General features: G+C 43.1%; 1 protein-coding gene across 1 annotated transcript in view; it reads right to left on the bottom strand.

Moving 5' to 3' along the window:
• The window catches only part of CACNA1C (calcium voltage-gated channel subunit alpha1 C), a 575,193-nt gene that overhangs the window by 124,139 nt on the left and 427,208 nt on the right, over window positions 1-23,846 (bottom strand). The window contains 8 exon segments of the mRNA XM_056845863.1: window positions 3,708-3,777; window positions 3,876-3,996; window positions 5,434-5,548; window positions 7,305-7,425; window positions 9,247-9,454; window positions 15,620-15,845; window positions 17,161-17,321; window positions 21,273-21,299. Coding sequence (XP_056701841.1) covers window positions 3,708-3,777; window positions 3,876-3,996; window positions 5,434-5,548; window positions 7,305-7,425; window positions 9,247-9,454; window positions 15,620-15,845; window positions 17,161-17,321; window positions 21,273-21,299 — 1,049 coding nt within the window.

The following is a 23,846-nucleotide window of genomic DNA, read 5'->3' as shown; positions in this document are numbered from 1 at the left end:
CTGGTTCTTGGTAACTATAAATCAACTAAAACCTTGCATTTGTTACTCTCTTGGAAACTTTGCCTATTTTGCCTGAAACTTAAAGAACTACTGTGAAGTTAGAGATTGCTAAGATTTCTTGTTTTTTATGCTATCTGCCTCACAAATAATTTCCTTTCTGTAACGAGCACATTTTATTAAATAAACTTATAGACTTTATATTGAAGTCTGAGAAACCTTTTTTTGGGTCTCAGGGCTAAATCCAAGTGCCTGAGTGTGTGTGTGTGTGAGAAACCACCTACCCTAGTGTTTTGTGGCAATAAGCCTCCCCTGGCAGAAGCTCTACTCTGCAGGGACGGTTTTTGCTTGTTTTTGACTTTTGGGAAACTGGCTGGGGAAGAGTAGCTCTCAGCTCATCCCTGGGAAAGCCAGCCTTTTGGAATTGAGAGCTGGTGGCGATATACCTGTACTACGCTCAAAGGGGGAATCCTGGGGCACAGTAAGGAATTTGGGTTTCCTTAGGGAAACATTTGGTGACTTTGAACTACAGAGGAATCGGCCTGCTGGAGAGCAGACAGAGTCTCCTTGACAAGGTAGCAGAGTCTATCCGCATTGTGCTTTAGGGAGAGTCCTGAAGCCCAGTGGGGAGTTTGGCAACTTTTGACCCAAGGAGGAACCGGTTTGCTGGAGAGCAGGCCGGACCTCCTTGACACTCCCTCCTTGCTTTACAAAAACAATTGCATGGTGACATCTTATACTATAAAATCCAAACACCCAGGACTGGACCAGGGGAGGCAAGCAGAGTGAGCAGAAATCTATTTGCTTCCGGAACTGAGAACAGAGACTGGGCAAGATCTTCCCGACAGGCTTAGATGAGAAATCCTATCAAAGAGCCAGGGACACTCCTAACACAAAGTATCCCTGGTGGTGGAAAGTGCTGTCAAGTCTCTGCAAGACGTATGGCAACCCTGTAGGGTTTTCAAGGCAAGAGATGAACAGAGGTGGTTTGCCATGGCCTGCTTTTGTGTAGCAACCCTGGACTTCCTTGGTGGTCTTCCATCCAAGTACTAACCAGGACCAACCTTGTTTAGCTTCCAAGATCTGATGAGATCAGGCTAGCCTGGATCTTAATCAAGAACTATCTGGCAATTATTATGGATTTTGTAATGTGCATAGTCCTTCTATGCGGTCGAGAAGCAGTTCTTTCCTCAGCCCAGCAAGAGAGGACTGCACCACTTCTCCCAGTGTGTTCAAAGAGGAGAATCACCTTTCCTCCCCAGTATCTGATAACAATACAGGCAGTTTTCAGAGACTGGTTGAGTGTGAAGGCTTTCTGGAAGGCAGACCAAAGGCATCTTAGGGAGGATCCTTGGCAAATAAGTAGGTTAGCCTCAAAGCGGGGCGGGGAGCTCGAAGCAACCAAGGCAAGATGAGAAACTATGACATCCCGAGCAACCTGGCTATATATATAGAGACCGATTACAAGAAGACTAAAGTCAGCTGTTGTTCCAGATGGACAGGATGAGAACACTCTGCCGACACATGCAGTACAGCAAGCTTGGGTTGCTAATAAGGACAAGGGGCTTATCATGTTCAGTGATCACCGGACAGCCACTAAGCAGATAGGAATAAATGGGAAAGGTCTGGAAAAATTGCATGCAAATGTACAGGGCAAACACCCAGATGTTCTCCGGCCTGGGGCCAAACTATGCATCTCACTGATGCCACATTACTTCTCTTGGTTGCACTGTTGTTTTTAAACAAAAATGGCATTGGCAGGCTGACAGGCTGGGCCAAAGAAAACTAGACCAGAGGCTAACCCTTTTCCCCAGGCCACTTTTCAAATCAAAATGCTCCCCCCCCTACCCTTGGGAGAAAAGATACAGCCTATATCTTTCTGCCTTTAGGTGAAAAAGCAGCTGGGGGAATTTTGAGCTGAAAAAATGTCCAGAGGGGAAAGAGTTGCACAACTTGCATGGGCTTTTCTTGCTCACACTGGGAGTCTGCTGAGGTTGCTTTTGATTTTTTTAAAAAATGGGAAAGAAAATAACATGGAACTCAGCATTTGTCCTTTAAACACTCGCTTTGCATGCAGAGGCAAACTTAGAAGGAGTTTCAGATACCGTCCATCGTTTCTACACCTCTTTTACATGCAAAGGTACTTTACAATCCTGATATGATTCATCTTTACATGATTACTTAATATGATTCATCCTTGGACTCTTTCCAATTTCAGAGATGGGAAACTGATGGAGAGAGGTAGTGATTTCTCTAAGGCCAACCAGTGTGTTCATCACTGAACAGGAATTTGCTTCCAAGCCAACCTTGCTATTTGCTGGATTACCCTGGCTCATTAACCCCCTTGATGAATGATGGGCATGGCTACAATGGTTGTATGCAAACACTGGCACATGTTGTAGCACACTATGGGTAGCACCAAATAAGACTTCTCCAAGAATGCTAAAGGCCAAACCCTATTAGGGATAGCAAGCACATACAACCCACTATAGACTGGGCATCACCATGTGCACAACGGTTCAAGTGGCTCTCCCCATGGCCACCACAAGTCCAACTGTCTCATAAATAGGCTCTTGGTTGTCAAGGCTCTTTTAACAGAATGAAAACAGCTGGCACTGTATGTCTCAGAGGGGGAAGTCTCAGCTAAGGGAGAATCTTCTGTGCTCGGACCCAAAACTTTGAAAAATATTTACTATCTTAAAGTAGTGATCACACACTTTCTAAGAGCTGCAGCCAACAATCAAAAGGAGCTGGCCATCTTTACTTCTGGCAGGTATTTAGAATCATGAATAGCATTAGAGAAGAAGAAGAGGAGTTGGTTTTTATATGCCGACTTTCTTTACCACTTAAGGGAGACTCAAACCGGCTTACAATCACCTTCCCTTCCCCTCCTAACAACAGACATCCTGTCAGGTAGGTGAGGCTGAGAGAGCTCGAAGAGAGCTGTGACTAGCCCAAGGTCACCCAGCTGGGTTCGTGTGGAGGAGTGGGGAAACCAACCTGGTTCACCAGATTAGCCTCCACCACTAATGTGGAGGAGTGGGGAATCAAACCTGGTTCTCCAGATCAGAGTCCACCTCTCCAAACCACCGCTCTTAACCACTACACCACGCTAGCTCTCAGAGGAGAGCAGATGCCAATTATTTGTGTATTTTCTATGTTGCCTTTATGAAAGTAAGATACAAGTGCAAAATATGGTATCAGGTGCAGAATTCTTCAGAATCTCATCTTTCATCTGCGTGCGAAAAAAGCAACTTTTTAACCCTAACGACTGCAAGCATGGGAGGATAAATCTCCAGAGCTAGAGATGGGCTGAAGGATACTTTCGGGGCTCAGAGACTAGAGCTTCAATTTTCTAGACAGCTCATTGCCCATCCCCATGGCCAGCAGAGACATCATATATCAGAGACATCAGAATATGAGATATCTTAGCGATTTTCAGCACAAGGTCTGTACCCTCTGACCACATATCAAATATAATACAAAGTAATACAATTTCTATTAGGTTAAAAATCCAGATATTAGCATTCTGCCAAGCATTTCTGATATAGATAAAGTAATCATTTTACTTTCCCCAAGAATATTATTAGCCTATGACCATTATCAGCTGATGTGGATCTCTCTGTGATCCAGCAGTAATGGCCAGACACATCTGAACCTCAGCTTCTTGTGCTGGTGAAAAAATGATGAAAGTGAAGCCAGTGAGTTACCTGGTGTTTCCGCGGTAGGATTGGGATTCTTTTCTTCATTTTCATTAGGCTGATATTCATCTACATTGCTCTGGCAGAAAGAAAAAAGACATGATAAAGCATTCATTCTTTCATTCATTCATAAATATGATAAGCTTGAGGGAAGCTGAATGGGAGCAAACAGCAGACCTTGTTAGTAGGCGGAGACTCTCCATCAGCAGTGATCGATTTCAGCTCAATTTTCTCCTCCTTCGTCTCCCCCTCTACAGCTGGCTTCTCAGGCTCCTGCTTCTTTTCAGGACTGGCCGTCCTAATAATTCAACAGAGATGGGGTGGGAAAAGAGCAAACGTTCATGGAATACAAAATAGTGCTTCCCACTGCAAGGAGTACGTAACCCACCCCCATCAATAAAGACCTGGTGTTTGTTCTTGGAGCAGCACAAACACCACCTACCTTCTTTAAACTCGACTCACCCCCCCCCAACTGAATGTACTTTGTTTACAACAACAGCAACAAGCTTTTGTCTACTTCACGTTCATAAAATGCCTTGTGAAAAGACAAGAATGCCAACTGAGAACCCTGCTAACTATTAATGTCTAAAAAGGGATTGCTTTGTTTCTCCATCTAGGCTATCCATTTAACAATTTCATTTCAATTGCTATGCTGTCCTCTCTGGTTACTCTACAGCAATAGCTGTGGCAGCTGAGCTCGTGGCGCGCTTTAAACTATATAATGTTCTAAAACGTCAGCATGCTTCCAGAAGAATCTGATCTTCCCAGTGCTCCCAGTTCCATCTCAGGCAGAACGTTCAACAGCAACTCAGTAGAGTAACTTCCAAGCTTCCTTGCTCCATAATTTTATATTTCTGGGTGCTTTTCAGTTTGTTGGAGAGTTCAGGAGGATTTGAAGCCTTAACCATTCTTAGCAACCCAAAAAGAGGGTTGGACATGCATGCAAAAGTTGAACCAATGAGGTAAAAGAGTATTTAGCAGAAAATGCCTGAATAATCATATTTGGAGACAAAGTTCCTCTGTATATGTTTCACCAGAAGGAAAGGTAATGTGTCTGTTTAAACTGCTGAGCAAATTGATGTCAGATCACTGAAATGAAATAGGAACATTCTGTTAGGTACTATTCCATCTGATTTTCTTTGTGTTTAATGATTTTTGCATATTCTTATGCCAACAGATGATGGGCCAATAGCAAATATCTTCCAAACCATTTCGGGACACACATACAGATTCTAATTTTTTTTTTGGGGGGGGGGGGGTTTGAGGGTGCTTTTTTCAGCAGTTCTGATCTTTATACTCTAACCAGAGGAAGTACTTCAGCCAGTCTACATGGTTGACTACCAGTAATGGTAGCTATACTATTTGATCCTCTGAGGACAATAAAATATTCTGATTAAAAGTTCCTTTTTTCAACCCTGGGAAACCTTCCTACGATTCCAGCTGGGGACGACATCACAAAGCTGAGGGTGTAAGAAACTGCCTTTTGAACATACTCTAGATGGCCATCTGTCAGCAATGCTGATTTTATGACCTTAGGCAGATGATGAGAGGGAGGGCACTTTGGTCATCTTCTGGGCATGGAGTAGGTCACTGGGTGTGTGTGGGGGAGGTAGTTGTGAATTTCCTGCATTGTGCAGGGGGTTGGACCCTGGTGGTCCCTTCCAACTCTATGATTCTATTATTCCTCTTTATGGCCAACCTGTTGTATACCAAATTACAAAACAAAAGAGTTTACCTAGCTAGTTTTTTCCTTTCTTTTTCCTCCTCTTCTTCTTTTTGGGCAGATGTCAGGCTCTCAGCATCAGCAAGATTGTCCACAGCAATGGCCAAAAAGACATTCAGCAAGATGTCTGTTTACATATTCCCTTAAAGAAAAAAGGCACTGAATAGGATAAAGGCACTAATAAAGTTCTAAGTCATTTTAGTAAGTGTATCTGAGAAAGAGATTCTGTCTCCCTATGACTCCTTCCATTCACAAAGATCTGCTGGGAAGGGCCTGGTCAGAGTCCTCTCCTTTTAAGAGGTAAAAGTTATTTGACAATGGAGCTGTGATTTTTCCATTTTGACTCCAGTGTTTCAGAGCAATTTACCTAAGGTTGTAAAATGATTAGATTTACCATGGAAAATAGTGATATAACATATGGAACTGTGCTCAGTAGAAGTGTAAAAGTGCTTTATCACTAGGGTTGCCAGGTCCCTCTTCGCCACCAACGGGAGATTTTTGGGGTGGAGCCTGAGGAGGGGGAGTTTGGGGGAGGGGAGGGACTTCAATGCCACAGCATCCAATTGCCAAAGCTGCCATTTTCTCCAGGTGAACTGATCTCTATCAGCTTGAGATCAATTGTAATAGCAGGAGATCTCCTGCTAATACCTGGAGGTTGGCAACCCTATTTATCACTGATCCCATTGAATTTTTGGCTCCTCCTCTGTTACTCACTGATAAGGCCTTAGCGTGTTTAGTGAAAGTTAGTTAAATAAACTGCAAATAGACATTAAACTGCTCGGCACTGGGATCATGAACCCAAAGTACATCATTCCAGGCTCAGAAGGTTGGCAAAGCAGGCTGTTTTCTTACAGCCATTATTTCAAGGGCAGGCAAGTAAAAGAAAGGCAGGTGTTCTAAGTTGACAAGTGGATTTTCTTCCCACCCTCAGTTCCTGACCTTCACATAAGAGCGGTACCGTTCATTTTAAGTAACGGTCACAGTGACATCAGATACAAAGTGTGAGGGATCTAAATTAGGAGGAAAGGTTAGAGCAGTCTGGTTAATAAAAATACAGGTTCTAAGTCTGAGAACATGATCTGCAAATTAAAAGGATTGTTGGGTTTTAGCAGCTCTTCTGTACTTTATTCCAGCCTTTGGTTTCATAAATAAATATATGTATGATAAAGAGTGTCTACCCATATGCAAATCTAGCCATTTGCATTATTGATACAGATGGGAGGAATTCAGCCATCCTTGATTATTTTTAAACACAAGTATGCACAGACCTGCTCATATTTTCACTCTGTTAGTTGGGCTCACCTGTCACTGAGCAAATAGCTGAACTGAGATACTTTAAAACCTCAAGAGATTAATTCTGGTCATTCTGCCTCAATGCTTTCAGCACAACAGTGCTGAAGGAGAGTGGCTAAGAAACGGAGTTGTGACCCATGAAATCCCTGGTTAAAATCTTGCTTCTGCCTTAGACTCAGCTGGTGGCAAGCTCCCCTCTTTTAGATTCTGCCTCCCTTTCTGCAAGATGAAAATAATAATACTGATCTACCTTTGGCTAGAGACAGGTGATTATAGTCGAAGGCAATCTGACAGAGTGGCTTGCAGGGTATATTCATTCCCCTTTTCTGTCTGGCCAACTGCTAGCGCATGCTTTCACATTGTTTTGGAAACCCGCAAAAATTGTTTGACCATGACTGAACGACAAAAGATTTATTCACTACCTAAAACTTCTTATGATTTAAATTATCTTTAATCAACTGAGCATTGTTATATAAGTTAGGTTTTAGGTCCCAGTTTTTAGTTTAGTGAGTACCAGGAGCAGTGTAAATCATACTTCCCAACACCAGCTGTTTAAGAAAATCAAAATCAAAGATAGCATTAAAGGATACAGTTTCCACAGATGAAGAGGATGATGAAGTAAATACAGACCAACATTCCTGGAAAAGAGGGGCCGCCATAAGCCATGATTCCATCATACATCACTGAGTTCCAGTCCTCCCCAGTCAGGATCTAAATGACATATTCCCACCAATAGGGGGGACACAGTGTTAGATGGCACGCAGAAAACCTGCAAAACAACCCTGTTCCAAAAGAGAAACACTTTCCTGATCTATCCTGAAGGAACTCTTCCGAACCCTTAAGGGTTTTTCCTACATATGACAGTAAGATTGTCTCTTGCAGTCTCTCCTTGTGAGACTTTGGCATTTTACAAGGCACAGGCTCACTTTAAACTTGACTGTGCACCCTGCTGAAAGGTAGACTTCCAGTTTAACTTCAACAGGCTCTTTCAGTTACTTGTGAATGAACACACTGGGACAGGCACATTAGCACCGTTTTTGCAGATGAAGCATCCACACTCTTCATGAGGGCAACCTAAACGATGACGGGGATGGGAACCCAAAGTGGAAAATGCTGCAGTGAGAATATTCATAATGCAGGTGTTTGCAACACCCCTAGTGAAAAGCGTGATGTTCAAATAGCAACTTTTGCATCACCTGTGAAAACGTCTGAAGGGTGGTGGATAGATGTATCTATGCTGAAAACAACCCGGCTGGGAAGATTTGTGTTGTGAATGAAAGTTCAAATCTCACAGCAATTTCAAGCTGTATGGTTGCTTTATATTAGGCAGCCAACTGAACTGTAATGGTGCATCCAACATAACATAATACAATAGCATAGTTTCTTCTTCTCTGCATCGGTGTGCAAACAGGGCTATTAACTTGACTAGAAAACAATTCTAGAAAGCAGTATTCATTTTATCTCCAGTGAAGCAAAGGAGTTACATATGTGGAAGGTGGCTTCCGTGTGCAGTTCGCTTGCTGGTTTGGAAACTGAATACCCAGAGGTGATGCGGATGCTGATCTGCACTACAATGCACATCTGGATGCAAGGCATCCACTACAATCTTTATGTGAACTGCAGATAATGGATTAGGGGGAGTGCCTTCCAAGTGTCCCTATTTCAGGCTACTAGCTGCACAGGACTTTAGCATGACCAGGATCAGGATCCCTCAAATTCAACTCTCCTTTGACGTTTTTTTGGAATGACAGCCAAAATAGCTCTTCTGCAAATTTTAATTTCAATTTCAATTTTAAATTTCAATTTCAATGTGTGTGAGTAAAGGGCCATCAAGTAGCAGCCAAGTTATGGCAACCCCATAGGGTTTTCGAGGCAAGTGATTAAACAGAGGTGGTTTGCTATCACCTTCCTCCGCAAAGTCTTCCTTGGTGGTCTCCCATCCAAGTACGGATCCAGCTTAGCTTCCGAAATCTGATGAGAACAGGCTATACTATACCATTCCAAAATGAACAGTACTGAATGACTAATGAAAGGACAAGATGGTCTGAAATGGAGGAGTACAGATATTGTTTCAAGTAATCTAATGAGAAATTTAAATGACTAAATGAAGTATGTGATAGAGGCTTGTAAGGACAGTATCAATGCGGATGGGGAAAGTCACATCGCTGAGTGGCCCCCATGTGACCCATCACCCAGTACAAATGTAAGCTTGGAGTCTTCTCTCTGTTGTGTTCGCTTTCCACGTCAAGGAGTTTTTGAGGTAAGAAAGCATTTAAATATACCTCTAAGGATTATTAAATTAGACGTGATGATGAAATGATAAATTAGACCTGCTTTTGGCAGGATTTGATTATTTTATAAATCTTCTCAGAGGTGACCCGTTATGGGAACTTTTAACCCAAGACAACATCTTGGCTCACCTTTGCCTACTTTTAGAAAATGCGCAAAGATTTTTAGAAATTCCAATTGGATTTTAGTGAAGTCTTTGAATTGAAGGACTTTCAAATAAAATCAAGCACTATAAAGCCATACCTGGAACACAGTGAGGAGCGACTGGGGAAAGTTGTCAAATGTGCTTCTTCTGGTTTGCATCTCATCAAAGTTAAACTTTCCCCCAAAGAGCTGCATCCCTAAGAGGGAGAAGATGATGATGAAGAGGAAGAGGAGCAGCAGCAGAGAGGCGATGGAGCGGACTGAGTTGAGCAGGGAAGCCACCAGATTACTCAAGGAGTTCCAGTACCTGGGCAATCAAAAGAAAGATGGTTACATTTCCTATGTCCAAAGAAAATACTGTATTAGGTTTTGTCTTCGGTCAGGATGCCTGTTGTTTCTAAAACATTAAAAAAACAAAACAAAAAACATCTTTTAAAAAGCCTATTTCAAACAGCCTGTCAAGAAATGAATCATCCATGTACTTCCCTGAGATAATGGGACCTAAGGCAGTTAATGAGTATTTTTATGGCTGCATGTGTAAGAAGAAGAAGAGTTGGTTTTTATATGCCGACTTTCTCTACCACTTAAGGGAGAATCAAACTGGCTTACAATCACCTTCCCCTCCCCACAACAGACACCCTGTGAGGTAGGCGTGGCTGAGAGAGCTGTGACTAGCCCAAGGTCACCCAGCTGGCTTCACGTGGAGGAGTGGGGAAACAAATCCAGTTCACCAGATTAGCCTCCACCGCTCATGAGGAGCAGGGAATCAAACCCGGTTCTCCAGATCATAGTCCATCGCTCCAAACCACTGCTCTTAACCACTACCCCACGCTGGCTCTCCACGCTGTAAGACACACAGCTTCCCCCCACTCCTGCACCTCATACACCCAGAAGATTACTGCCAAATAATAATAATAATTCAAACCACCCTCTTATCAATATGCAGCGATTAGTAGGCGCTGCTTTAGTGAGTTACATTCTAAGCAACCTCATTACAACACTCACAGCTGTTCAGAGGGAGCCAGAACACCCTCACTTCAGCGATCAGCTCAGTGAGAAGCGACAAGAACAGATGGGGAAACAATTTGGAAGCAAAGGCAGATTGGTTGGAATGCTGGTTGGCCTGCTCATTCTTGACGGGAAGGGGGCCCACGCTCCTCGCTTTCTGGGAAACTGAGGTAGGTAATGTTTACACTGGGGCAATCGCACAAGACTTAATTCTAGTTTAGCTTAATCATATTTACGCAGATATTTTTGGACTTCCAACCCCATTAATATTTGTGTCCATAAAGTGCATTTCACCAATAAAAAGGGTTAAACCATACTATCTGCTTGTGCTATGTTTCTCCAAAGGTCAAAAAAAACTCCTGTGAATTCAAAGGTAACGTCACCATTAGAAGAAGAAGAGTTGGTTTTTATATGCCGACTTTCTCTACCACTTAAGGGAGAATCAAACTGGCTTACAATCATTTTCCCTTCCCCTCCCCACAACAGACACCCTGTGAGTTAGGTGGGGCTGAGAGAGTGTGACTAGTCCAAGGTCACCCAGCTGGCTTCGTGTGTAGGAGCAGGGAAACAAATCCAGTTCACCAGATTAGCCTCCGCCCATGGGGAGGAGTGGGGAATCAAACCCGGTTCTCCAGATCAGACTCCACCGCTCCAGACCACTGTTATTAACCACTACACCACGCTGGCTCTCTAAGTCCTGAACATTACTAAGTCCTGAACATTACTTTGGGTTTTCAAAATGCTGGAGGAGAAAAGGAACCATTGGTGCCTCACCAGTGCTTTCTTTACAGGATCTCACTTTACTCTCTAAGGATGTTCATATTCTTCTTTGGAATTTTCTTGCAGTCCCACTGTTAACCACTGTTAACCTATATTGGGTTATGAGCACCGTGGCGCAGAGTGGTAAGCTGCAGTTCAACAGTCTGCTCACGATCCATTCTTCCAAGGGCGGTAAAATGAATACCCAGCTTGCTGGGGGTAAAGGGAAGAAGACTGGGGCTGGGCACTGGCAAAACCACCCCGCAAACAAAGTCTGCCTAGGAAACATCGGGATGTGACGTCACCCCATGGGTCAGGAATGACCCGGTGCTTGCACAGGGGACCTTTACCTTTTACCCACTGTTGGGCTTTCCATCTGTGCACAGCACATCTGCCCAGAATTCTTAGAATTCCAGCTAGGAAGCAGGTGTGCACGTGCCTCTTTCTTTTCAGCTAGAAACTGTAACTTTCCGTGCATGCCTCAAGGGGTGCAGTGGACATTTTCCTAGTCAATTCTGTTCTGATCACTATGACAGCTACCGCTCTAAGAACCTTGTCTGAGATGTTTCTCAGCCATCCTTTCCTTTTGGCATCGTACTCCATGGGGTGTTGTTCTGGCATATTCTTTTAGCGGCTTGTTTTCATGGCTTCAGCTTGTTTGAACGGCTATGTTTTAATGATTTTGTTTTATTGTTTCAGCCACAAGCACGTCCCTGGAGAGGCAACGTACACATTTGCTAAACAAATAAATGTGTATAACAGACAGAGTGGTTTTAACCACAGACCCACCGGTGAGGTTAAAATTGACCTGATCTAAATGGAACAGCTTTCATAGAAAAACTGCTTCCTGTACAGTTCTGCCACACGCTGTTCAGGGTCTTTGCAGAAATTATATTGCTCCGGTAACAGTGAATAGGGGCTCAGGTTTAAGGAAACAGAGGATAGCTTGTCACTGAGGGCATTTCTCCCTGTGAGTTCACAGATGAGATCCCAGAATTTATTTCACTGAATTCATGACAAGATCGCACAGAAGAGGAAGGAAGTAGCTGCATATGGGGATGGGTGATGGTTCTGGGAGGGTACCTGGGTGTCCCAGGCTAGCTTGATCTTGTCTCATAAACTAAGCAGGTCAGCCCAGATTAGTACTTGTAGGAGAGACCACCAAGGAAGTACAGGGTTGCTATACAGCAGCAAGCAATGGCAAAACACTTCTGCTCACCTCTTGCCTTGGAAACCTTACAGGGTCACCGTACGTCAGCTGCTGCTTTGACAGCACTTTCCACCAAGGATGGGTTTTCATTATCTGAACTTAACTTAATTCTCATCATATGACTGTGGGTTTGTCCGTTTATTTTTTATTTTTTTTAAACTCGAAGTTGTATTTTGTAATCGTCTATGTTAGTGTAAACTGCTTTGTGAGCAACGTGTGTGCTGGACAGCAATATATGTAAACTGCTATATGAAATAAATCGTTTTTGTTGGGTGTCCCTCCTTCTCCCTTGTTTTACAGAACAGAAACTCAAAACAACATCAATCCTTCCAGTCATTCTTCTTCATTAAACCAAGCCCTGCTCCAGCACAATCTTAACAGTCATGGTTCCAAAGCTGTGGAGCAAACCTTCAGAGTTGAGGAACTGTTCCCTTTTGCTTCCATTCAGAGGGCTATAAAACTTTCCTTTTCCATCAGGGCTTTGGGGAACTCAGTTACTTTTCTGACTGACTGAAACATTTTCTAGCCGTTTTTTTTTTTATATATTGTATTCTGTTCTGACATAATTGTAGTTTAATTCTCCCCACCACCACCACCACTACAAGAAGACACGTCAAATACATGCTGGAAAAGTAGGATACAAACATTTTAAGTGAGCGTGTTTCCTTGCTAGGGCACACACAACCTGCTCACCTTTAGTTTTTGGCATCTACCCCTCTCCAAGTTCCCTCCATAGTTATTTCTCCACGCTGACTTCTCCTCAACTGAGGCGTTATTTTATGCTGGCCCGATTCAACCTACTCCCCACGGCAATGACTAGGGGCAGATACGCAAAGCTTCCATGTGATAAGAGACTATGCTCATGTTCTGCCAAACAAGTGGAATCTGTAACACATGTCCTGCTCCACTGTGAACTTGGATCCCACCCTCGTGAGCAATTTATTGAGCTGCTTCTGAGGAAATGCACCATTGGAACCGATGAGGGTATGTCAATATTTTTGCTTCTATGCCAATAAAGGTTTAATGATGATGATGATGAAGTAAGGGTGTAAATAAATAAATGGTAGTGACCTAAAGCCCTGGTGAAAAATGCTTAAAACTGGGAATTACCAAAGAAGTATGTTCCCCCCCACAGGTGGACACAAGCGGTAATGTGGGGTTTTAAAAAATGATGGTAGGTCTGCATACACAGCGCAGTTGCCAACAACACAAGGCAAATGTGACAGCTGAAAATCTGTAACATTTCTTTCTGTCAGTAACCAGTATTGTTGAGGCATACACAGAAGCAATTCCAGATGGTGAACCGCAATGAAAATAATGGTAAAAATGAAAAGCTAATAGGCCTGTCTGACAGACACAAAAGCCACTGGGCGCTGATTGTTCTTTCTTTGGTCCTACTTTCAACAGTTTAGGAATCAGCTCTCCAATCTTTAACATCAGGAAGCTTCAGTACTTCCCATTATTTGGTTATTTATTTGGCATGGGTGGAACAGCCATGAGTGGAGCAGCCTGAGACTGTTCCTATTTCCACTGCACACCAGTCTTCTGGGAGTTGGCTGCTTTGCCAGATGTGCTGTCCAAGGGAAAATGTGGGAAGCTTCTGTGGAGTTGCCTAAGATGAACCCGACAACCATTTCTCATCAAGTCGACACACAATGGGACAACTATTTTCTATTATCTACTGATGGTAATATTTGTTTTAGAATCACAAGTGTTACTGCCACTGATAAGAAGTGTTGGTCTCAGGGTATGGTTGGAAGGCACATCAACAGCCTTGTCAAAACGAAACAGGCATGGGCCTAGTCAGTGCCTGGATGGCATACCTCCTGGGAACCTTGTATACACCACCTTTAGTTCCATGAAAGGCAGTATACAAATGTAACCAATAAATAAGAAGAACACAAGTAGTTATGGGCTAGTGATTGCAGAAATGAAACCACTAGTGCAGCTATCAGTAACAGAACTAAGCAAGCTGGAGACCTTACAGTTGGGAAGAACAATCTGAAAATCCCACCCAAAATCTCCCCATCCAGGATTCTATAAACTCTCAGGAATTTGAACAGAAGAGTTTCCAATTCCCCCTTTTTCATTTAACTGATAATCAGCTGCTTTCAACATCCCAAATTCAGTTTCTACCAGGTCATGGGGTCTTTGTTTTGATTAATCTACAAAGTAATATTTTTCTGCATACGTACAAAGTCCCCAAAGTATGTAGAACCTCCTACGTTATTTGTGAGTAGCTGCGTTCATGATTAGCATTTGGACACTGTTAGGCACACCGATGTACTTCTGCCCAAACTATACACCCCCCCCCCCCGGTAGTGCCCCGTGTGCAGAGTGGTAAACTGAAGTACTACAGTCAAAGTTCTGCTCATGACCTGAGTTCAATCCCGACAGAAGTCAGTTTCAATTAGCCAGATCAAGGTTGACTCAGCCTTCCATTTTTCTGAGGTCGGTAAAATGAGTATCCAGCTTGCTGGGGGTAAAGTGTAGACAACTGGGGAAGGCAATGGGAAACCACCCCGTAAACATAGTCTGCCTAGTAAATGTTGTGATGTGACATCACCTCATAGCTCAGTAATGACCCGGTGCTTGCACAGGGAACTACCTTTACCTTTACCTGGTAGTGAGCTGGCTCTTAAGACATTTTAATTTGCTAAGTAGTTTTGGTTTAAAAGATCTGAATCACTCAAACCCATTTTATGACTGATAGAGTTCTCTGGGGATGTGGAATGTTATGGGATAGCCTGATTTCATCAGATCTTGGAAGCTAGGCAGGGTCACGTCTTGGATGGGAGAACACCAAGGAAGACTCTGAAGAGGAAGGCAATGCCAAACCACCTCTGCTTCTCACTTGCCTTGAAAGCCCTTTATTGGGGTAGCCATAAGTCAGTTGAGACATGACGGCACATACATTCCTACGTTGTGTTCTCAGTGGTTCCTAAAGCAGGCTTGTCAAATGTAACATGTGCAACTTATCCTTTCCACATAGGTTATTGAACCCTCTTTGGGCAAGGAAGCAATGCTCTTCATAAGGTGCCGACCTATCAAAAGCAGCTACTTCCTGTCTTGCCATCAGCTCTTCCCTATTCCGTTGACTTAGCTGCACTGGTGATAAGGAGTATAGCAAGTGTGGAATTTGTAATTTACCAGTATCTCAGCCAATTAGAAGGGTACGGAATGGGGGAGGAATGGTTACTCCTCCGATGGAGGAGACTTTGGTTACAGTGATATTTAAACTAGCTGGACATGGAAGTCGCTATTTTTATATAATATGATTTTAAAGGACAAGCAGTGGTAAACAAAAAGATGGTTCAGATGATGAGAAACTGGGCAGTGCAAGGGATTATCTGGCTGGAGGGGCTGAAATTGGGCAACAATGGTGCTGATAAAGGGATTTTTCTAGGACAATGGTGCACACAAGATTTCCCCAGAGGAATGGTGACCTCCACTTCCAAGGGATTTCATTAGTCATCAAAGGGAGGAGAGAAATACCTTGTGATTTTAAATATTCTCAGCAGCCGGACACATCTCAGCACTGAGATACCCAGTGGTGACATGATCTTGGTTTCCACCAAGATGGTCTCCAGGATTCCTCCACACACAATGAAACAGTCAAAGCGGTTGAAGAGAGACACGAAATAGGCCTGAAGACCCAGGCTGTACATCTTCAGCAGCATCTCAGCCGTGAAAAGAGCCAGCAGTACCTTATTCGCAGTGTCTCATAAAAGAAAACAGACAAGTAATGATCATTATAGTGTCACTTGAAGAACAGGTAGGCTATAACAAAATGCAAGATTAAGTATTATTCTCTTGGACTTGCTGCCTAGAACAATTTCTTTTTAGGTACTTTTAATCTCTGTATTGCTTCTATTGAATTTTTGGTAATGTTTATAAGAAAAGCTAATGTCAAAACCAAAAATTCAAATTCAGTAGACTTTTGTTTTATCTTTGACCTTATTCAGCTTTAGTGATATTTGATATATCTGAATTCCATGACATGTCCGTTCTTGGGTTTGCTAAAATATAAATTTAGGCCAAAGGTAATTTTTATAATTTGTTTTCTAAAATACATGGCAAATGACTAGCACACCCCAAAAAAATCACTCCTAAACTGATGGTGAGCCATGCCTCTTCACATCATACAGAGTTACCAGAAAGCCAAAGATTATTCTAGATCAGCTTTCCAACTCTATGGTATGCACTGCTTTCCAAACTGCAGGCACGCTCTCTTCCCCAAATGAGAGATTGTACCTTCACAGCAGCATGGGGGAGATGACTCCTTGGGGAGATAACAATGGGGGAGATGACTCCTTGGCCAAGCTGCTGGAGAGAGGGGGTAATGCTATTACGGATAGGGGAATCTAGCCTTCTAACAGCTTGGTCAGGGAAACACAACTCTCCAAGTTAAAGAAGCTGGCAGCACTTGTTCTAGAATAACACACTCAAGTTAAACATAACAAATTTTGCAAGCCCCAGAGGATCTCTTATTATTTAAATGCTGATCTGGCAGTGCTACTGCATACAACAGGTATTTGCATTACTGCAGTATCTCAACTCCAGTATTGTTCTCTGAGTCCTCACTCACTGCTTTGTGATCTGTATTCTTATCCACAGTTATCCCAATTCTGGGTTAATTGGTTAATGGATTAATCATCTGCCCATGTAAAATGGGACGGCAACTACCAGTCCATTAGTTTCTGTTTATATTCTCTCTTCCTAATGCTAACTGGTCAGGAGATAATCACAAAGAATATAAGTAAAACATACTGAAAGCTTTGAGAAGACATGTCTCCATTCATTAATAACTGGAAGGTTACATATACAAATATATACAAAGATATATGCATAATAATTTCAACATTCTTTCTGGTAGCTACGTGAGCAAACACTTTAAAAATTACAACCAGTTTAATCTAGGTCACTTGCAATGACATAATTTCATTTAGTTGTAAAGTTACGTTTACCCGCGTTTGCAGTAAAAAAAAATGGAAGACAAAACAAAAAACAAAGCAAAGCCACACGTCTCTTCTTACCTTGGACTTCAGTGAGCCAGTCTGACTGATTGTAATGTTCAGAGGCAATGGTGAGGGTGTTGAGAAACACAAGGAAGATCACCAGCCAGTAGAACACATTGGATTTGACAGCAGCTCGACACTTCCGTCTGCAGAATCGATTCCATCTGCGCCAGTAGCGGCTTGAAAAGGAGAAAAGAAACCCAGGAAATTGTGTGTGCGTGTGTGTGTTTTTTAAGGGAACTCCAAATGAGGCATCTGTGATTATGACTGCACAAAGCCCTCTGCAGTAACTTATAAACTTCCAGGACAAGATTGGCCCAACTACCTGTACCGAGTGATTGCAAGTAAGTGGACAGAAGAAGGTACATCTGCACTTTTTTAAAGAGCAATTGTCCAACAATTCCGTTAATATCAGGCCTTTGCCCTTAGCAGGAGTAAAGGCTCTTGACATGAGTTAGGCCAGTTTCTGGCTACACATCAAGTCCTTGGTTCTCATGCCTGTAAACGTCTGTGTACAGTTTCGCTAGTCCTGTTTTCCACAGCTGTGCTGTTTAGTCTTCCTTCCTGGGAATCGCTTATCTCGGGGTTGCTTAGCCATGTTTACCTTCGCAGCCTGTAGTGCTTTTAAACATGTAACCTGCCTATGTTCGCCATTACCAGCCTCACCTGCCTGTGGGCAGTCAGTGCTTAAATCTGCCTTTTGCTCCCAATAAAGTCTTACTGCTTCAGATCTACCTGTCTGGATGAGTTTGCTTATGGGATGCTAGGGACAGAAGCCTGATCCTGACAGTTATGCTTAGAGAGTCTTGCTAGAGCACTACAAGACTTCCTTGGAAATGTGGGAAGGGTATGGTTTTTTTTTGTTTCATGTGGCTCATGTTGCATGACACAGTAGCAACATATTGCAGTATGCACAGGTTCACAGCCAGGGACAAGGCCTGATAGCGTCTGCTAGAGCTGCCTCCAGCAATTTCCTCCCTGGCTTTTTTCTTTCACCATTTCTGAGTAGCAAGGTGTTTTTATGGGTTGCAAGGACTACAAAAGCCTACTGTCTCACACACCACGAACACTTGTGTTTGTAGTAGGCCAAGCATAATCTTTCTTGTAGGCCAAACATAATCTTTCTTGTATGTGCACACAGATGTACCCTTTGGTTTCATCAGCAGTAGCTTGGGGATAATGTGTTGAACAACTCCAACAAAGCAGGTATTATTAAGAATGTGCAAGAAGCTGTTTCTCATTTCCCTAAATGCCTCATATAGAAGCTGAGAACCAGCCCACTGGCCTAAACACCTGGGTTGTTGATTTAGAACTGCAAGATTTAGTTCCTGTGGATGGGCTGTTCAGTCCAAAAGCGGGAGGCCAGACGTGGTTAGGTGCCAGGAGGATATACTGTGAGTGAAAAAAGTATTCGATCCCCTGCTGAATTTGCCCGTTTGCCCTCTGACGAAGAAATGACCAGTCCATAATTTTAATGGTAGGTTTATTGTAGCTATGAGAGACAGAATAACAACAGGAAAAAAACCAGAAACCCAGAAGACAAAAGTCAGAGATTGATGTACATTATAATGAGTGAAATAAGTATTTGATCCCTTTGCAAAAGATGACTTAGTACTTGGTGGCAAAACCCTTGTTGGCAATTACAGAGGTCAGACGTTTCTTGTAGGTGGCCACCAGGTTTGCACACATCTCAGGAGGTATTTTGTCCCACTCCTCTTTGCAGATCCTCTCCAAGTCAGTAAGATTTCGAGGCTGATGTGTAGCTACTCGAACCTTCAGCTCCCTCCACAGATTTTCGATGGGATTAAGGTCTGGAGACTGGCTAGGCCACTCCAGGACCTTAATGTGCTTCTTCTTGAGCCACTCCTTTGTTGCCTTGGCTGTGTGTTTTGGATCATTGTCATACTGGAATACCCATCCTCGACACATTTTCAATGCCCTGGCTGAGGGAAAGAGGTGCTCACCCAAGATTTGACGATACATGGTCCCGTCTATCGTCCCTTCGATGCGGTGAAGGTGTCCTGTTCCCTTAGCAGAAAAACACCCCCAAAGCATAATATGTCCCCCTCCATGTTTGACGGTGGGGATGGTGTTCTTGGGGTCGTAGGCAGCATTCCTCCTCCTCCAAACACGGCGAGTTGAGTTGATGCCAAAGAGCTCGATTTTGGTCTCATCTGACCATAACACTTTCATCCAGTTCTCCTCTGGGTCATTCAGATGTGCATTGGCAAACTGCAGACGGGCCTGTACATGCGCTGTCTTGAGCAAGGGAACCTTGCGGGCTCTGCAAGATCTCAGTCCTTCACGGCGTAGTGTGTTACCAACTGTTTTCATGGTGACTATGGTTCCAGCTGCCCTGAGATCATTGACAAGTTCCCCCCGTGTAGTTCTGGGCTGCTTCATCACCGTTCTCATGATCATTACAACTCCACGAGATGAGATCTTGCATGGAGCCCCAGACCGAGGGAGGTTGACAGTTAGGGTTAGGGTTGTCACCTTCTCACCAAGCTGCTTGGCAATAGCCTTGTAGCCCAGTCCAGCCTTGTGCAGGTCTACACTCTTGTCCCTGACATCCTTGGACAGCTCTTTGGTCTTGGTCATAGTGGCTAGTGTGGAATCTGATGGATTGATTGCTTCTGTCGACAGCAGAACCCTAACCCTAACCCTAATCTGGCTGGTTGATAGGGGATCAAATACTTATTTCACTCATTATAATGCACATCAATCTCTGACTTTTGTCTTCTGGGTTTCTGGGGTTTTTCCTGTTGTTATTCTGTCTCTCACAGCTACAATAAACCTACCATTAAAATTATGGACTGGTCATTTCTTCGTCAGAGGGCAAACGGGCAAATTTAGCAGGGGATCAAATACTTTTTTCCTCACTGTACCTTGGTTAGGTGCCAGGAGGATATACCTTGATTTATCAGTAGCTACAAATATCTTGGGAGGGAAGGCAGCATGGTGTATGGCAAACCACCTCTGCTTCTCACTTGCCTTGAAAGTCCCTTGCTGGGGTAGCCATAAGTCAGCTGTGACTTGATGACACTTTACACACACAGCTATTTCCTTAACCTATCTCTCTTCCATAGCTCCATGACTGAATAACTATAGGTTTGATCACTGCCGGGAGAAGCCACTGGAAAAGTTGACCCAGTGTTATTCTTCTGATACATAAATTGTAACTATTCAGAATTTCAACACCCACCCAAGTATTCCCCATTAAAAAAGCCACCTCCCTTTTTCAAAATTATTTTGGTTATCAGGGTTGAGCAACCTAGATACTATTTGCTGACAAAGTCTGGGAGCGCAATTGCCACGTTATGGTTTGCTTTCCTGGAATATACAGCCTCTCCCCAGTGCTGCAGTGATTTCTGAGGGTAATTACTAACCACACAAAGTATTTAAAGCTAATTATACATCTCTAACCCTTCAGAATTTAGCTCGCTTAGCAACCAGTTTCCAAGCAACACTTGGCCCCTGGATAATAAAGCTGATTTTTGGAGGGGTGTGTGTGTGTTGTGCAATGCATATGCAAAATGGGATGTAAATCCTGTTTGAATATTCCCATCTATTTCATTCTAAAACCAAGAATAGGCATATACCATGTTCTAGATCATCAACCTGTTAAAAAATAATATGCTACGAACATCATATGTATCATATAGTACATGAGATTCCGATTTATTATTAATACGGCAAAGCCATTAAAATATTCAATAATATTCAAAAATATTCAAAATCTTCCGAAAAAAACTTATGCTTTTCCATACTCATACTTACCAGGTAACAACTTATGGTATTCCTTAATATATGAGCAGTTGAAAGTATATTGTACCTCTACCATGCATTTCTATCTACATGTTCATTCTGATTTTGTAGTTACGTTAAAGAGGGTGCCATATCGAAGGTGGTCTTGTCAACAGTTTCTATCATTAGATTTCCTCTTTACCAATTAATAATCAGTTGATGGGTCTTGCAAAAATGGTAAAGGAAGTATTCAACTAGCCTACTGATCAAAATATTTAGTTAGCAGTGTGCCACGTCTAGTGGTGACTATTTACAACACCAAAGAGATATATGGAACATTCACATAAACACCAGTGGTTAACAAGTTTTAAAAGGTTACTTACCTAAACTTAGATTTAGAGATCCGATGTCTGAAAGAGAAAATTAATGCATCACATGCTATAATTCGTTAGGTTCCAGTTAACAAGCAAGATGCATTATACTATATGGATGCTATTTTCTATAAGAGCTGCACACCAATCTCTGCTGAAACAAATGGTAGTAAACTAGCTTAAATTAATTACTTTGATATAAGTAGTTTATAGACCATAATGTATTTTTGCTGTAATGCAAGAAGAAGGAATTGAGAAGGAGCTGTGGCTCAGGGGAGGAGCACCTGCTCTGCATGCAAAATACCTTCAATCCTTAGCATCTCCAGCTTAAAGGATCTCAGGCTGAAAGTAATGGGAGAGAACCTTCTACACCAGAGACCATAAAGACCTGCTGCCATTCAAAGTAGACAATTCCAAATCAGCTAGAATGTCTAGATATATTAACTGGTATAAGGCAAACTTACCCTCTGTCCAGCTCATACTTAAGAAGTACGAAGGAATCACAAATGGACGCCTCGATTAGACTCAAATTGTCCACAAAGAATGCATTTCTCCTATGGTCTCACAACCGCAGAACAATAAAGAAAAAAGGCTAATACCTGCTTACCGTGTGCCTAATAATTTCAGATATAAAATTAGGGAACTTCAGGGTATCTAAAGTAGATTAGGCATAATGCCCTCTATCCTGTTCTAGTTGTGTACAATAACCAGTGGCCCCAGATGGAGATGAACATCCCTAATAACATCAAAAAAACAAACCCCCCCCCAAAAAAAACCCGCATCCTGTGATTCAATGGATCCTGAATCACGAATTATGTATGGATGGACATCTTGGTGAACATTTGGATCCACACCAGTTGTCAGCTCAGAAGTTTGATATCCCTTATTGGGAGTGGAATAAATGTTTGTAAAAGGGTAATTGGCAATGTCACTGAAGTTTGTAATAGCCTAGTTTGGAATATGAACTCTAGCAACATAATGCTTCCCTTTGTGTTAAATGTGAGGCAAGCAATGCAGTCCCTGAGCTTGTTTCCAGTTCATGTTTTAATCCAGCCTGGATACAAATTCCTCCTTCCACCTAAATACTTACCTGGCAATTACTCTGGCAGCAGCAGGCTGCTGCTGCTCTAGTGATGCTGAAAGAGATTTAATTCTCGCTTTCCTCCCCTTCTTGGTTCCTGAAATCCTTCTAAAGAGCCCTTGGTAATGTAGTTTCCCTGACGAAGAAGGAAATGAGAGGCAGAGAAGAGAGGGAGAGACCTCCCACCTGAGGCAGCGACAGCTAATACCATACAAGGGGGTGGAGGAAGGGATTTGGGGCATCATGGTGGTTGAAGGAAGGACAGAATTCCAGCATGCTCCTCATGACAACATCCAGTGTGGCTTATAATTGGCGCAGAATAAACCAAACAGGTTTTTGAAAAAATTGACTCAGTCTAATTACATGGGGGTGAAAATGGCATGGGGGTGAAAATCCTACTCTCAGTCCCCCATCTTGGGCAGTGTAATCCTAAGGGGGGGTAATTGCCTAAGGGGGGGTAATTGCCGCACACCCAGGGATGGTACAGCCATGCCGCAGTCACGCCACTTTCTGAGCAACTTGCTGCACTGTGGCCAGCAAGCCACACAGGAAAATCTCCCAAAGCCCATAAAACGTCTGTATGCAGTTCTGCGGGCGGTGCCACCATTTTTGCTGGTGTAAGTTCACACCGGCAAAGGGTGGCATTCCCGGGGCAAAAGGGCTCAGGGAGCTGACTAATGTCAGCCCTGCCCTCAGGAACGTCCCCTTTGGTGACAGTGCAAGCACCTGCGGGGGAGGTACGTTACTGTGGTGGCTGCACCAGCGTTCATGCATGGCTCTGCTGCGCCCCTCGCTTGCACTGGCATAAGTGGCCAAGTGCTGGTGTAAATGCCTATGTGGATGGTGCAATTGGCATTTATGCAGGTGCCAGATCATGCCGCCACCAAAGCCCTTTTGCCGCCCCCCTGGATTGCACTTTTAGTGTTGCTTAATTAAGTATAATGCACGCTGAATCAAGAGCCCGTAACTGATATGGCAATGGCCCTGAATGAAATGAAAAGGAAATTTAATAACTGTTGTACTTCACAAGAAGAAAGGAAGCCAGTAGGACCAAAACTAGGCTTTTTTTTTTTTTTACTGCAACACATGAACACATAAAGCTGCCTTATACTGAATCAGACCCTTGGTCCATCAAAGTCAGTATTGTCTACTCAGACCATCAGCTGCTCTCCAGGGTCTCAGGCAGAGGTCTTTCACATCACCTACTTGCCTAGTCCCTTTAATTGGAGATGCCGGGGATTGAACCTGGGACCTTCTGCATGCCAAGCAGATACTCTACCACTAAGCTATGGCCCAGTGTATATCCTTGCACTGCAACAGAAGTCAGATTGTCAAACATTAAAAGACCTCACCAAAATTATCACTGCCTACAGCATGTTAGAACTTTAAAATGGACGTGGTTAGGAAAATGAAATTGAAATTGCTGGAAATCCCACTGGGTGAATTTCAATGTTACTTCTTGCTATTCACTAAAGGGACTGAGTGGCATTTTGAAGAACGTTTAG

Source organism: Euleptes europaea, chromosome 3 (genome assembly GCF_029931775.1).
Source record: "Euleptes europaea isolate rEulEur1 chromosome 3, rEulEur1.hap1, whole genome shotgun sequence".
NCBI classification, from domain to species: domain Eukaryota; kingdom Metazoa; phylum Chordata; class Lepidosauria; order Squamata; family Sphaerodactylidae; genus Euleptes; species Euleptes europaea.
This window is presented reverse-complemented; position numbering and strand designations above follow the sequence as displayed.